The sequence below is a fragment of the Biomphalaria glabrata genome, chromosome 8 (genome assembly GCF_947242115.1).
Source record: "Biomphalaria glabrata chromosome 8, xgBioGlab47.1, whole genome shotgun sequence".
Lineage (NCBI taxonomy): Eukaryota > Metazoa > Mollusca > Gastropoda > Planorbidae > Biomphalaria > Biomphalaria glabrata.
In genome coordinates, this window is record NC_074718.1 from 23,411,160 (window position 1) to 23,428,473 (window position 17,314).

Here is a 17,314-nt window from a genome sequence, read left to right on the forward strand (position 1 = left end):
CATTTTGAGTGCGTAATTTGCTTTTTTTTAACATTGAAGATGTATTTTTTATCTTCCAACCCGCTGGCGGGGGGTTTAAACTCAAAACTCTTTTCTACGCTCATAGATTGTAGAGTGTGTAATTTGTTTTTTTTTAATTGAAGATGTATTTTTTAGCTTCAAACTCCACTGGAGGGGAGTTTAAACTTAAAACCCCCAATTGGCTTGGCTACGCTAAAATAATTTTAGTGTGTAATTTGTTTTTTTTTTATATGGAGGTATTTTTTTAGCATCAAACCCTTCTGAAGGGGGATTTAAACTCAAAACCCATTTAGCAACGCTCATAACATTTTGAGTGCATAATTTGCTTTTTTTTATATTGAAGAGGGGGTTTATCGTAAATTTTGGAGGGGGTTTTAAAATCCAAATCTTCCTTAACTGTGCTATTGGAATTTGGGGATTGTCGCTTGCATTTTTTTGTTTTGTTTTATAGAAGAGGGGGATTTAACTACAAAAACCCCTGGCAGGGGGTTTTAAAGTCAAAACCCCCTGGTAGGGGGTTTTAAACTCACCCCCCGGTAGGCGTTTTTAAACTCAAAACCCCCTGTTAGGGGGTTTTAAACTCAAAACCTCCTGGTATGGGTTTTAAACTCAAAATCCTCTTGGCTGCGCTGGGGCAAGTGATGGTTTAGTATTAAAATCTCACCTAAAATAAACAAAATCAAAGCAAAAAAAAACAGTCACTAAAGCCCGTCTCCCCCCCCCCTCCCCGCAGCGGGGGGGGGATTTCATTTCTGGGTTCAAACCCTCCTCCCCCCTGGTTACGCCCATGAATTCTGGTGTGTCATTCAATATGGAAAACGCCAATCTTACTCGCGATAAAAAAAAACGGCATTGTCAGCTTTCATTTAATAAAAATAATAGGGTTAGTTCCAATACTTAATTTACTGTAATAGTCACTGTCATACAAATATAAATCTGTTCCAATACTTAATTAACTGTAATAGTCACTGTCATACAAATATAAATCTATCTCGATCTCTTAAAAAAAATCAAAAGCGATATTTTGATCGTTTATAGTAAATCTAAAAGGCAGATCTGAATGTTCATGGACCTTATGTTGGAAATCTACCTTCTATTGTAGATGGCTCGTAAAGTTAATTTGATTTTGAACTTAGTAAAATACGAATAAAATGCAAAAAAAAAATATTTTCTAACAACATTTTTTTAATTTCTTATTATCCTTATCCCTACCCAGACTAGGCCCCGCGCAATCCGTTTTGCATAGGGCCCCGCAATCTCTACTAACGGCCCTGTGTCTACTGATCGTCGTTTCCACACTGGCCGTATCTTGAATCCTTATTATCTCTGAATCAACCAAAGTATGCGCCTATTGGGCAATGACTGACTCTGAACTGGGATAGGACGGCCAGTTGAACTTGGCTAAGACGGCCTGTTGAACTTGGCTAAGACGGCCAGTTGAACTTGGCTAAGACGGCCTGTTCTTGTTTGAGCTGTTACCACACGTATGTGGTCAGGTCACATTGGCCTTCATAACTCTTTACCATGTTGTTGGACTAGTACATTGTTTCCCAAACTTTTGACATGTGTGTACCCCTTTCATTTTGACATAAATTTAGTTTTGCGATGGCAGCGTTCACTTTATTTTGAACGTGAAACAATACATGTTTTCTTCTCCTTGTAGCGATAAGTTGTCGCAATTTAAAACAGAGAATACATCTGCTAAATATGCAATGTCAACATCGACTTGAACCCACTGTCATTTAGACCTCACCCCAAATGCTCTACAATACTAGAGTTAAAATACATGGCGATCCGAAACTTTTCAAACCACATATATGGAAATGAAACGTCTATTTTAAGATGCGTAATGAACAACCGCTACTCCGCATAATTTAATTTTAAAGTAACTCTCTTATACAATTTTTATGATACATCGAAAACTATAAATCTATTACAATGACGTATTTACTAATTAGTGAAAATATAGATTTTAAAACATTAGTCAATAAAAAGAGTTCTATTTTTATTCATCATTTTAGTCATCTACAGTAGATAGTAGTTTTTCAACAAAAAGCTGAACAAATCTGCCTTTTAGATTTACTATCGACTAGCAAAATATCGCTTTTGTTTTCTTTAAGAGGTCGAGATAGATTTAGATCTATATTTATATGCCAGTGACTGGCAGTGACTATTAAAGTAATTTAAGTATTTGAACTTCTTGTTTTGGTTAAAAGTTGCCTTATTATTACATTTTTTATTAAATGAAAGCTGACAATGCCGTTTTTTTTAAAATGGGTAGTAGGATTGGATTTTTCCACATTGAATGACACCCAGAAATGACAATTTTGTTTGTTATTAAGGAGATTTGCATAAGTTTTCAAAAGATTTTCATGACTTCTTCGTATATTTTACAATTTCAGGAGAATTCCAGAAACCCTTTAATAGTAAGTTAATTTGGTTTATTTTAATAATTTACACCTAGAATTCGCGCGGGGCCTATGAAAGTGCGGATCCCACTGCAGCCGCAAAGGTTGTAGTGGCCTAAGACCGGCCCTGCTTGTTTCTCTATATAATAATAATAATTTTATTTATAAAGCGCTGTTAACAAACAAAATGTAGGCTCAAGGCGCTGTAACAACATTACAAACAAAAACACGAGAGCTAAAATGACAGTTAATCTAAAAAAGTTTTAAACAGATAGGTCTTAATGTTCTTCTTAAAAGTGGTGTAGCATGTTGTCTGTCTGAGATCAATGGGGAGTTAGTTCCAAACGTTTGGTCCGTGAACTGAAAAAGCACGCAGACCATAGCTATTTTGGAAGCCTTCCTTGTATCTAAAGACTATAGGATTACCACGCAAGCTCTTAACATGACAATTTTGGTTTCAAATACCGTTCGGTTTCGGTAAAGACAACATCCTGACTTGTTGGTTCAAGAGGCTATCATTGTTTATTAGTTCACCTTGACATCAATAAAAACATGAAGCCGGAAGCAACCAATTAGTATCGATTATTTCGTAAATAAACGACATCCAATCGGATTTAAATAGAAAAACGAGTAGTGATCAAGTTTGAACCAGTTGTAAGGCTATAGCTATTTCTACAGGAAGAAGTCATAGGTCATTTATATTGTTGTAACAAAAATGTGCAACTTTTGAAAAATTGATTTTTTAAATGAAAATTATTAAAGAAATATAGTGTTTTCATGACTTACTAGAGAGTTACGTTCCGAGGTCGCGCGGGAAAGTAACATTTCTGCGGTATTTAATTTCGTATGAATACACTATTTTTGGATACGAACAGTATCACAAGACATCCCCTAACACGTTTATCTCATAAACAACTATTTTTCATTCTATAAATAACATTTACGTACTAACTTTCTGACGTCACGACCTGTGACGGGGCAACGAGCTATTGGTCTACACAGGCTGCGACGTCTTAGGTCAGTTTTGAGGCCTACTTTAACGATTGGTCTCGAGTGAACCAGTCAATGTGCTATACTGTGTTATTTCAGCCAATCAGCATCCAGGAAGTTTGGCTTTGGCAATGACGTACTCATTCCCCCCCTCCCCCCCCCCAAAAGATACTCTGCATATGGGCGTGGGAAAATTCGTGTTCAAAAAATAAAAAATGTATTTAAAAAAAAATCCGCGAAAGAATTTTGATTTCATTTTGTTCTTTTGAAAACTTTTGAAGTCGTATCTGTGAATGTGAAGGGACAACTGTATCTCCTATCACACACCTTGTTCTTAAAGAGACAACTGTAGCTCCTATCACACACCTTGTTCTTAAAGAGACAACTGTAGCTCCTATCACACACCTTGTTCTTAAAGAGACAACTGTATCTCCTATCACACACCTTGTTCTTAAAGAGACTTCTGTATCTCCTATCACACACCTTGTTCTTAAAGAGACACCTGTAGCTCCCATCACACACCTTGTTCTTAAAGTTGAAACAACTGTAGCTCCCATCACACACCTTGTTGTTAAAGTTGAAACAACTGTATCTCCTATCACACACCTTGTTCTTAAAGAGACAACTGTAGCTCCCATCACACACCTTGTTCTTAAAGAGACAACTGTAGCTCCCATCACACACCTTGTTCTTAAAGAGACAACTGTAGCTCCCATCACACACCTTGTTCTTAAAGAGACAACTGTAGCTCCCATCACACACCTTGTTCTTAAAGAGACAACTGTAGCTCCCATCACACACCTTGTTCTTAAAGAGACAACTGTATCTCCTATCACACACCTTGTTCTTAAAGAGACAACACTGTAGCTCCCATCACACACCTTGTTCTTAAAGAGACAACTGTATCTCCCATCACACACCTTGTTCTTAAAGAGACTTCTGTAGCTCCCATCACACACCTTGTTCTTAAAGAGACAACTGTAGCTCCCATCACACACCTTGTTCTTAAAGAGACAACTGTATCTCCCATCACACACCTTGTTCTTAAAGAGACTTCTGTAGCTCCCATCACACACCTTGTTCTTAAAGAGACAACTGTAGCTCCCATCACACACCTTGTTCTTAAAGAGACAACTGTATCTCCTATCACACACCTTGTTCTTAAAGAAACAACTGTATCTCCTATCACACACCTTGTTCTTAAAGAGACTTCTGTATCTCCTATCACACACCTTGTTCTTAAAGAGACAACTGTAGCTCCTATCACACACCTTGTTCTTAAAGAGACAACTGTAGCTCCTATCACACACCTTGTTCTTAAAGAAACAACTGTAGCTCCTATCACACACCTTGTTCTTAAAGAAACAACTGTATCTCCTATCACACACCTTGTTCTTAAAGAGACAACTGTAGCTTCCATCACACACCTTGTTCCTAAAGAGACTTCTGTATCTCCTATCACACACCTTGTTCTTAAAGAGACACCTGTAGCTCCCATCACACACCTTGTTCTTAAAGTTGAAACAACTGTAGCTCCCATCACACACCTTGTTCTTAAAGTTGAAACAACTGTATCTCCTATCACACACCTTGTTCTTAAAGAGACAACTGTAGCTCCCATCACACACCTTGTTCTTAAAGAGACAACTGTAGCTCCCATCACACACCTTGTTCTTAAAGAGACAACTGTAGCTCCCATCACACACCTTGTTCTTAAAGAGACAACTGTATCTCCTATCACACACCTTGTTCTTAAAGAAACAACTGTATCTCCTATCACACACCTTGTTCTTAAAGAGACAACTGTATCTCCTATCACACACCTTGTTCTTAAAGAGACAACTGTAGCTCCTATCACACACCTTGTTCTTAAAGAGACAACTGTAGCTCCCATCACACACCTTGTTCTTAAAGAGACAACTGTAGCTCCTATCACACACCTTGTTCTTAAAGAGACAACACTGTAGCTCCCATCACACACCTTGTTCTTAAAGAGACAACTGTATCTCCCATCACACACCTTGTTCTTAAAGAGACTTCTGTAGCTCCCATCACACACCTTGTTCTTAAAGAGACAACTGTAGCTCCCATCACACACCTTGTTCTTAAAGAGACAACTGTATCTCCCATCACACACCTTGTTCTTAAAGAGACACCTGTAGCTCCCATCACACACCTTGTTCTTAAAGAGACAACACTGTAGCTCCTATCACACACCTTGTTCTTAAAGAGACACCTGTAGCTCCCATCACACACCTTGTTCTTAAAGAAACAACTGTAGCTCCCATCACACACATTGTTCTTAAAGAGACAACTGTAGCTCCCATCACACACCTTGTTCTTAAAGAGACAACTGTAGCTCCCATCACACACCTTGTTCTTAAAGAAACAACTGTAGCTCCCATCACACACCTTGTTCTTAAAGAGACAACTGTAGCTCCCATCACACACCTTGTTCTTAAAGAGACTTCTGTAGCTCCCATCACACACCTTGTTCTTAAAGAAACAACTGTAGCTCCCATCACACACCTTGTTTTTAAAGAAACAACTGTAGCTCCCATCACACACCTTGTTCTTAAAGAAACAACTGTAGCTCCCATCACACACCTTGTTCTTAAAGAGACAACTGTAGCTCCCATCACACACCTTGTTCTTAAAGAGACAACTGTATCTCCTATCACACATCTTGTTCTTAAAGAAACAACTGTAGCTCCTATCACACACCTTGTTCCTAAAGAGACAACTGTATCTCCTATCACACACCTTGTTCTTAAAGAAACAACTGTATCTCCTATCACACACCTTGTTCTTAAAGAGACAACTGTATCTCCTATCACACACCTTGTTCTTAAAGAGACAACTGTAGCTCCCATCACACACCTTGTTCTTAAAGAGACAACTGTATCTCCTATCACACATCTTGTTCTTAAAGAGACAACTGTATCTCCCATCACACACCTTGTTCTTAAAGAGACAACTGTAGCTCCCATCACACACCTTGTTCTTAAAGAGACAACTGTATCTCCTATCACACATCTTGTTCTTAAAGAAACAACTGTAGCTCCTATCACACACCTTGTTCCTAAAGAGACAACTGTATCTCCTATCACACACCTTGTTCTTAAAGAAACAACTGTATCTCCTATCACACACCTTGTTCTTAAAGAGACAACTGTATCTCCTATCACACACCTTGTTCTTAAAGAGACAACTGTAGCTCCTATCACACACCTTGTTCTTAAAGAGACAACTGTAGCTCCTATCACACACCTTGTTCTTAAAGAAACAACTGTAGCTCCTATCACACACCTTGTTCTTAAAGAAACAACTGTATCTCCTATCACACACCTTGTTCTTAAAGAGACATTTGTAGCTTCCATCACACACCTTGTTCTTAAAGAGACTTCTGTATCTCCTATCACACACCTTGTTCTTAAAGAGACACCTGTAGCTCCCATCACACACCTTGTTCTTAAAGTTGAAACAACTGTAGCTCCCATCACACACCTTGTTCTTAAAGTTGAAACAACTGTATCTCCTATCACACACCTTGTTCTTAAAGAGACAACTGTAGCTCCCATCACACACCTTGTTCTTAAAGAGACAACTGTAGCTCCCATCACACACCTTGTTCTTAAAGAGACAACTGTAGCTCCCATCACACACCTTGTTCTTAAAGTTGAAACAACTGTATCTCCTATCACACACCTTGTTCTTAAAGAGACAACTGTAGCTCCCATCACACACCTTGTTCTTAAAGAGACAACTGTATCTCCTATCACACACATTGTTCTTAAAGAGACAACTGTAGCTCCCATCACACACCTTGTTCTTAAAGAGACAACTGTAGCTCCCATCACACACCTTGTTCTTAAAGAAACAACTGTAGCTCCCATCACACACCTTGTTCTTAAAGAGACAACTGTAGCTCCCATCACACACCTTGTTCTTAAAGAGACTTCTGTAGCTCCCATCACACACCTTGTTCTTAAAGAAACAACTGTAGCTCCCATCACACACCTTGTTTTTAAAGAAACAACTGTATCTCCCATCACACACCTTGTTCTTAAAGAAACAACTGTAGCTCCCATCACACACCTTGTTCTTAAAGAGACAACTGTAGCTCCCATCACACACCTTGTTCTTAAAGAGACAACTGTATCTCCTATCACACATCTTGTTCTTAAAGAAACAACTGTAGCTCCTATCACACACCTTGTTCCTAAAGAGACAACTGTATCTCCTATCACACACCTTGTTCTTAAAGAAACAACTGTATCTCCTATCACACACCTTGTTCTTAAAGAGACAACTGTATCTCCTATCACACACCTTGTTCTTAAAGAGACAACTGTAGCTCCCATCACACACCTTGTTCTTAAAGAGACAACTGTATCTCCTATCACACATCTTGTTCTTAAAGAGACAACTGTATCTCCCATCACACACCTTGTTCTTAAAGAGACAACTGTAGCTCCCATCACACACCTTGTTCTTAAAGAGACAACTGTATCTCCTATCACACATCTTGTTCTTAAAGAAACAACTGTAGCTCCTATCACACACCTTGTTCCTAAAGAGACAACTGTATCTCCTATCACACACCTTGTTCTTAAAGAAACAACTGTATCTCCTATCACACACCTTGTTCTTAAAGAGACAACTGTATCTCCTATCACACACCTTGTTCTTAAAGAGACAACTGTAGCTCCTATCACACACCTTGTTCTTAAAGAGACAACTGTAGCTCCTATCACACACCTTGTTCTTAAAGAAACAACTGTAGCTCCTATCACACACCTTGTTCTTAAAGAAACAACTGTATCTCCTATCACACACCTTGTTCTTAAAGAGACAACTGTAGCTTCCATCACACACCTTGTTCTTAAAGAGACTTCTGTATCTCCTATCACACACCTTGTTCTTAAAGAGACACCTGTAGCTCCCATCACACACCTTGTTCTTAAAGTTGAAACAACTGTAGCTCCCATCACACACCTTGTTCTTAAAGTTGAAACAACTGTATCTCCTATCACACACCTTGTTCTTAAAGAGACAACTGTAGCTCCCATCACACACCTTGTTCTTAAAGAGACAACTGTAGCTCCCATCACACACCTTGTTCTTAAAGAGACAACTGTAGCTCCCATCACACACCTTGTTCTTAAAGTTGAAACAACTGTATCTCCTATCACACACCTTGTTCTTAAAGAGACAACTGTAGCTCCCATCACACACCTTGTTCTTAAAGAGACAACTGTAGCTCCCATCACACACCTTGTTCTTAAAGAGACAACTGTATCTCCTATCACACACCTTGTTCTTAAAGAGACAACACTGTAGCTCCCATCACACACCTTGTTCTTAAAGAGACAACTGTATCTCCCATCACACACCTTGTTCTTAAAGAGACTTCTGTAGCTCCCATCACACACCTTGTTCTTAAAGAGACAACTGTAGCTCCCATCACACACCTTGTTCTTAAAGAGACAACTGTATCTCCCATCACACACCTTGTTCTTAAAGAGACAACTGTAGCTCCCATCACACACCTTGTTCTTAAAGAGACAACTGTATCTCCTATCACACACCTTGTTCTTAAAGAAACAACTGTATCTCCTATCACACACCTTGTTCTTAAAGAGACAACTGTATCTCCTATCACACACCTTGTTCTTAAAGAGACAACTGTAGCTCCTATCACACACCTTGTTCTTAAAGAGACAACTGTAGCTCCTATCACACACCTTGTTCTTAAAGAAACAACTGTAGCTCCTATCACACACCTTGTTCTTAAAGAAACAACTGTATCTCCTATCACACACCTTGTTCTTAAAGAGACAACTGTAGCTTCCATCACACACCTTGTTCTTAAAGAGACTTCTGTATCTCCTATCACACACCTTGTTCTTAAAGAGACACCTGTAGCTCCCATCACACACCTTGTTCTTAAAGTTGAAACAACTGTAGCTCCCATCACACACCTTGTTCTTAAAGTTGAAACAACTGTATCTCCTATCACACACCTTGTTCTTAAAGAGACAACTGTAGCTCCCATCACACACCTTGTTCTTAAAGAGACAACTGTAGCTCCCATCACACACCTTGTTCTTAAAGAGACAACTGTAGCTCCCATCACACACCTTGTTCTTAAAGTTGAAACAACTGTATCTCCTATCACACACCTTGTTCTTAAAGAGACAACTGTAGCTCCCATCACACACCTTGTTCTTAAAGAGACAACTGTAGCTCCCATCACACACCTTGTTCTTAAAGAGACAACTGTATCTCCTATCACACACCTTGTTCTTAAAGAGACAACACTGTAGCTCCCATCACACACCTTGTTCTTAAAGAGACAACTGTATCTCCCATCACACACCTTGTTCTTAAAGAGACTTCTGTAGCTCCCATCACACACCTTGTTCTTAAAGAGACAACTGTAGCTCCCATCACACACCTTGTTCTTAAAGAGACAACTGTATCTCCCATCACACACCTTGTTCTTAAAGAGACTTCTGTAGCTCCCATCACACACCTTGTTCTTAAAGAGAAAACTGTAGCTCCCATCACACACCTTGTTCTTAAAGAGACAACTGTAGCTCCCATCACACACCTTGTTCTTAAAGAGACAACTGTAGCTCCTATCACACACCTTGTTCTTAAAGAGACTTCTGTAGCTCCCATCACACACCTTGTTCTTAAAGAATATCAATTTGGCTTCGGCATTCGGGCCGCGCATCGGGAGAGAAGATTCATTATATTAATATTAGTGCTTATTGACAAGCCAGGAAAGTTCCGTGACTGAATTCGTCTGTGAACGTCTAAGCAACTATTTGGTTACTGCAAGTGTTCGGTTCTCCTCAGTAATTAATACTTACTTTCCGACTCCAGCAGAAATTATCATCATCTAGTTTTTTTTGTATAATTTATGAAAAATGTTTCTGAATCATTAGTTAAGTTTATTAACATGAAAAGGTGAAATGTTTCGTGCAGAACAATTACAATACAGTATGTAATTAGTGAAAGGCCAGTAGAACAATACCTACGTAAAGTACTAAGTTTACTAGCAAAAATAAAGCCTACATAGTACGAGGCGGATGAGCCCGTCAAAGTGATATGGTACAGTATATATAGGCTCAGGGCCCCGCAATCTACTAAGGCTGCCTCTGCAAGTGATCTTCTCGTTGATGGTGGCGCTTACGGAGAGAGGGGGTTGGCAAAGAGCCTTTATCGTCCCTGGTTGTCTGTAAGAAATCCCTTTGATCAAAGGTCCCAATGGCTCGAATCTATGCTTGTTGCCAACTGCAGTGCAGAGGACAACTAATAGACAACAAAAGCAGTGCATTCTAAATCTCCTTCTTTGCAAAATGTGTTGTCAAATGTACAGACTTCGTTTTTTAACACAAAAATAAACGTTTTCTGTTAAACGATTAACTGTTTGTAGCTTATACACCAGAACACACACAAATGAGTAATACATATGTATTTTTATAATACTATTTCGGACAATGACAAAACTGTATGTATACTTTCACGGTTATATAATGTTTTATAAGAGTTGTGTTTTTGTATATAAAAAGGCAGAATTCAATTTTAAGAAGGAAAACGTTTTCCTTCCGAACACAAATAGTAAACTGTCCTCGTTTAATGTGCGTGAAAAGGCCTTGGCTATGTTTTATCACGCTCACATCTGCAATATTTTAAGATTTAATATCACTGCCTGGTATGGCAATCTGAACATTAATGGCAGCTGTTTGAGACAAACATTCATAAAAGCTAAAAAGATTCTAGAAATAATAAGACTTACTTCCCCTTAAGTTTTTCATTGAAAAATGGTGTAATTTTTTGAAAAATCTGCTTGCATATATTATTTAAAAAATTAGATGGTTCACTTTTGGAAAAGAAAAAAGTAGCCGTTGCATCAGAACTTTGAATGATCTAAAATATCATGATGTCCGATTTTCATTTTCTCTTCTAGTTTCTGAGATCTAAATGGGACGGGCGGAAAGACAGGCCACACAGAACTAATAGCGTCTTTTCCCTTTTCGGGGGCCGCTAAAAAATCACTTTTTGAGTTAGGATTTTGTGATTTTACCATTACAATAGAGATACAAGACACCGATAGCAAAGACAAACAAACACAAAAACTATTTTTTTCTTTGGCAATCAAATCATTAAATAGAAACAATCTGATATAAACTTTTCGCATGTAAATTCAGAGTGAGTCTGGTGTGAATGTATCGTTTGATTATCTATTAATATAATGTTTTGTTTGGTGTATTGTAACATAAATTTCCTTATGGATAATAAACATTATTATTATTATTATTAAATGTGGTGAAATGAAAATTGTTTAGTGGCTTTTTTAGATCTAAACGTGACTGAAGGACAGACTATAGACAACTACTAAGCGGCTTTTCCACATACAGGGGCCGCTAAAATAACGCAGATGTTTTGTTTGTAAAATGTTTTACATGTTTCAGATGTTTCTTCAGATTTAAAGACCATTACACCCCAGTTACAAGAAGTTGCAAAGGGAAAAGATCGTCTCTCGAGAAGTAAAATGCCACAGACACCCCAGCCCAAAACCCCAAGAAAGTCGACGGTAAATGGTAGTGGACAGGGTTCGAGTCTTAAACCCGGGACCATCGAGATCATTGAACGACAGTCCAGAGCGCATACCACACAACCAGGTAGCCTACCTTTCTTGTATATTTTAAGTAATGAAAAGTTTGTTGACCTACAAGGCTATCCACGATATTCAATACGTTCTGTGGAAGAGTGAGTTACAATTAGAATCACAATTTTATCTATCTATCTATCTATCTATCTATCTATCTATCTATCTATCTATCTATCTATCTATCTATCTATCTATCTATCTATCTATCTATCTATCATCTATCTATCTATCTATCTATCTATCTATTGTTAAGCGCTACCGCAGTAATGAGTACTTGAAATGTAACCAAACTCCAATGGAGGTAACACCGAACTCAATGCTGGCACATGAACACCGACGGGCTTTCAATAGTTATAATGTTTTGTTTGATGTAGTGCACAAATTGTAAGACCAATTTACTTATGGATAATAAAGATTATTATTAATGGATTTCTAGTAGTTATACCTTCTACCTTTCTAACAATATTTCCCATATGTAGTAATCAAACAATTTACACTTCAGCTGCATTATCAATAAGGCCAAACCTTCCAAAACCAATTTATGGCCATTGAATCATTTTAGTTTGGGCTAAGTTACTACTGTTCCTGTAACCTGACTTACTTTAATATACTGAATAGCGAGTTTCTCTCCCAATTTGGTTACATTTTGAAACTGTTGAAGGAGCTGCTCCAATGTACTGGCCACAATGAAAAAATCTCCAGGCAAGACAACATTAGCTCCAACAGGGGATGACTTGATCGGACTGGTGAAGTCGTCTACTGCTTGTATGAAAGTTGTTAGACTGTTAGACTTGTTACCGTGGCTAGGAAAGATATAAGTACCATTAGACACATCTCTCTCGTTCTTTCTCTCTCTCTTTTCTCTTTCTGGCTGTTTCTTTCCCTGACAGCCTATCAGTTTGCCTACTGACCCTACGTAAACAAACCCTTTTGATTTGATGCTTGAATTGTTTTAACATTGTTGAGAGCTAAGAGTGACGCAGTTCTCCAGATAGCAAAACAAAGTATATCAATGGTTAGAGGTCAGTGGTTAGAGGTCAGTGGTTAGAGGTCATAAAATGATTAGAGCTTTCAAATCTTTCAAGGTGAGAGGACTACTGTAAAAAAAACAATTTTTATTATCCAGTTTTGTTTTGTTTAACTTTTATTTCCCTTGAGACAACAAAACTTAGAACAAATATAGATAGAACTAATTGTTGCCACATACCATCTAGTCATGTTGATCATCTGGAGCCAAAAAGTTTGTCCTTTGACTGAACAAAAGGACATATCCGGATTTAGCCACTTGCCTACTTTGGAACTATTTGTATAGCCAGTACATTGTCTAAGAGATTCACCTGCATATTACCAAGACAAAAACAAACAATTCATGAAACATGTTAAATGCATCTTTGATGTAATAAAAAGAATGAATGTCAATAGTACAACAAACTATCATTATACGTATGAAGGTACAATGCAGACTAATTGCTTCGTTCAAGGTAGGTTTGTGATTTCTAGCCTGGCGAGACATTTCCGGCCTGTAAGAAGTTGCCTCCTGCTTCTTGAAACTACTGCCCAGTGCATGAGACCATAGAGCCTCAGTTCTAAGTCTCTTGAAACTTCTGCCCAGTGCATGAGACCATAGAGCCTCAGTTCTAAGTCAACAATTTGAGGCGGCCTCAATCAATTTTAAAAAATATCTTTAAGACTAAAACACAATGTAGTGAGTAAAAGTAAAACAGTACAACAAGCACATTGGATTTGTTATCTCCCCTTTAAAAATGTAAAATGTTTGACATGTTTCGGATGTTCCTTCAGAGTTGAAGATAATTACTTCCTAGTCCGAACCTCCCGCAGGATGACGGGGGATGGGAGCGGGCAGGGTTTGAATCAGGGACCATCGATAAATCTGAACGACAGTCCAGCGTGCAAACCGCACGACCAGGCAGCCTATTTGTTGTACGCTACAGTGGGCGGTGAATTCGAAACTTTCACTAAAGCTGTCAGTTTTGTACATTTAATTGTGAAAAATAAGCAGAAAAAAACCAATAGCGGCATTTCCTTTGGGGAGCAGCTAAATAGTCTACAATCCTAACTATTGCTCTTACCGACAGCATCGTTTGGACAAATACTGACATCATATTGGCCTACAATTGTGTTGTTCCAAGTGATACTTTTATCTCCACTGCTAGGCGTAGCTTCCGTAGAACAAAAGGGCTGATCTAGACATGAATATATAGTATGCATTATGTCTGGATGAAGTGATCAATATACACATATGTTATAAATCACATAGACAATATTTTAGTAGACAATATTTTAGTAGAGTTATTTCTTTACAATTTATTTAACAAGATTACAGTAAACAATGAACGAGCAGGTAGATACAACATAAGACCAAGGATGAACAGTCCTAATTGCAAGGTCTAAGGTCGTAATGAAATAACTCTACAAAAGTAACCAGCATCTTGGTTTTATTGTACAAGATTACAGTAGACACTGAACAATCACGAATTCGACCTCTGACGTTTGAAACAGACGCTTCGGATATAACAATGGCGGCTACCGTCAAAAACAATCTTCAAAGATGAAAGGCGGTACAAAGCAATAGAAAAAGAGGCCTACGCCATCGTAGAATCTTTAAAGAAATGGCACCACTACTTTGTAGGAAATCGCTTTCCCCTTGTCACGGATCAACGCTCCGTGGCCTTCATGTAGTGCAAACAGAGCAAGGGAAAATAAAGAATGAAAACTATCTAGAGGTGGAGACTGGGACTGAGCTGTTTCCACTACGATGTCTTGTAGAGAAAAGGCTGGGTGTTTCCTCAGGCTTTTTAATATATATATATAGTATAATCCCCGCATTTTAAGGAAGTTCTCGGTCTTGGCCACTTGCTCCAACACTGAATTAAAAGACACACACCTCTGTCAAATTACCATCTCAATAAAATAAATCCCACACAACTCCCCCTTTGTAGACACTGCGCCCGCCCTTATGAATCCGTAAACCATATCCTTTTTGAATGTCCCTTCCTAATCCACCTTAGGCAGACCCTACTACCACTCCAGCCCAACATAACCAACACCCTTTACGGCAGTGTTGAACAACTGAAGAAAACAGCACACTTTTTTTCCTTGGCACAGTCTGCAAAAGAGCTCAACAAGCTCAGCAGCAATCAAGCTGGCTAGAAGAAGAAGAAGAAGTAGAGACAAGGCAAACACAATGTAGCGGCTGCTGATACGTTTTCTAGAAACAGGTGTGTGTGTCAGCTATGAGTCGAAATGAATTGAAACTGATCCACGACTCTCTGTGTCATTCATTTTGGTTCAAATGTCAGAACGTTATTTCGAGTTTGGTGCATCGAAACTCAAACGCAAAGGAGGAGGCGTTTCTTTCAACACAAAGAAGTCGCTTTATTTGAATTTCCTTACTCGTCATCAGCCGCCATATTCGGAAGCATTAGCTTCTAATACTCAGAACGAAGAAGTTATACAATCGACTTATTAGACAAGGTGAGAGTTACGATAAGTGGCTGATGGGGTTTCAAACTCAAAACCTACCTTGGCTACGCTCATAGAATTTGGTGACTGTAGTTGGCTTTAGGTTTATATTGAAGAGGCTGGTTTTAAGCTCAAAACCCTTTGGAGGGGGTTTCTAAATAAAACCCTCTGGAGGGGGTTTCTAAATAAAACCCTCTGGAGGGGGTTTCTAAATAAACCCTCTAGTGGGGGTTTCTAAATAAAACCCTCTGGAGGGAGTTTTAAATTCAAAAACTTTATTGGTGACTTGTTTGCATTAGTTTTACTTTGAAGAGGGCTTTTTTTTTTAACGTCAAAAAAATCTCTGGAGGGGGGAAGGTTTAATCTCAAAAACCACTTTGACTGCGCTGGGGAAGTGATGGTTTAACATTAAAATCTTAATTATAACAAAAAAAGTTAAAGCCAAAAAAAAATCACAGCCACTGCGGGGGGAGGGATTTCATTTCGCAGGGGGATGGGCGTTGAACCCCAATCCACCCCGGTTACGCCTATGACTGTTTTATTCGAACTATTACAATGTCGCCTTTTATTTTTGCTACAGATCGTTGTCTAGCTAACACTGGAAGCAAATAGGCAATTGGAGGAACTTGACCAGTGTCCTAGCAGACCAGCTGATCATGAATCTTCCAAGTAGCACGTTCGTGCTCTCAGTGCTGGATTAATCTGGAAAATGGGTTGAAGGAAAGAAAGACAATTGACAAGGAGACACAGAAACAAAGTTGAAAGAAAGAAAGACAATTGACAAGGAGACACAGAAACAAAGTTGAAAGAAAGAAAGACAATTGACAAGGAGACACAGAAACAAAGTTGAAGGAAAGAAAGACAATTGACAAGGAGACACAGAAACAAAGTTGAAAGAAAGAAAGACAATTGACAAGGAGACACAGAAACAAAGTTGAAAGAAAGAAAGACAATTGACAAGGAGACACAGAAACAAAGTTGAAAGAAAGAAAGACAATTGACAAGGAGACACAGAAACAAAGTTGAAGGAAAGAAAGACAATTGACAAGGAGACACAGAAACAAAGTTGAAAGAAAGAAAGACAATTGACAAGGAGACACAGAAACAAAGTTGAAAGAAAGAAAGACAATTGACAAGGAGACACAGAAACAAAGTTGAAAGAAAGAAAGACAATTGACAAGGAGACACAGAAACAAAGTTGAAAGAAAGAAAGACAATTGACAAGGAGACACAGAAACAAAGTTGAAAGAAAGAAAGACAATTGACAAGGAGACACAGAAACAAAGTTGAAAGAAAGAAAGACAATAGACAAGGAGACACAGAAACAAAGTTGAAAGAAAGAAAGACAATTGACAAGGAGACACAGAAACAAAGTTGAAGGAAAGAAAGACAATTGACAAGGAGACACAGAAACAAAGTTGAAAGAAAGAAAGACAATTGACAAGGAGACACAGAAACAAAGTTGAAGGAAAGAAAGACAATTGACAAGGAGACACAGAAACAAAGTTGAAAGAAAGAAAGACAATTGACAAGGAGACACAGAAACAAAGTTGAAAGAAAGAAAGACAATAGACAAGGAGACACAGAAACAAAGTTGAAGGAAAGAAAGACAATTGACAAGGAGACACAGAAACAAAGTTGAAGGAAAGAAAGACAATTGACAAGGAGACACAGAAACAAAGTTGAAGGAAAGAAAGACAATTGACAAGGAGACACAGAAACAAAG

At 38.4% G+C, this 17,314-nt stretch overlaps 1 protein-coding gene across 3 annotated transcripts in view; it reads right to left on the reverse strand.

Annotated features, from left to right (window-relative positions):
• LOC106050871 (uncharacterized) overlaps positions 1-17,314 on the reverse strand; it is a 93,099-nt gene that overhangs the window by 35,424 nt on the left and 40,361 nt on the right. For all 3 annotated transcript variants that reach the window (XM_056038919.1, XM_056038920.1, XM_056038918.1), the window contains exons 11-14: positions 14,196-14,309; positions 13,313-13,442; positions 12,707-12,908; positions 12,125-12,193 (exon numbers count right to left, since the gene is read on the reverse strand). In XM_056038919.1, coding sequence (XP_055894894.1) covers positions 12,125-12,193; positions 12,707-12,908; positions 13,313-13,442; positions 14,196-14,309 — 515 coding nt within the window. The remainder of the gene's footprint in view (positions 1-12,124; positions 12,194-12,706; positions 12,909-13,312; positions 13,443-14,195; positions 14,310-17,314) is intronic.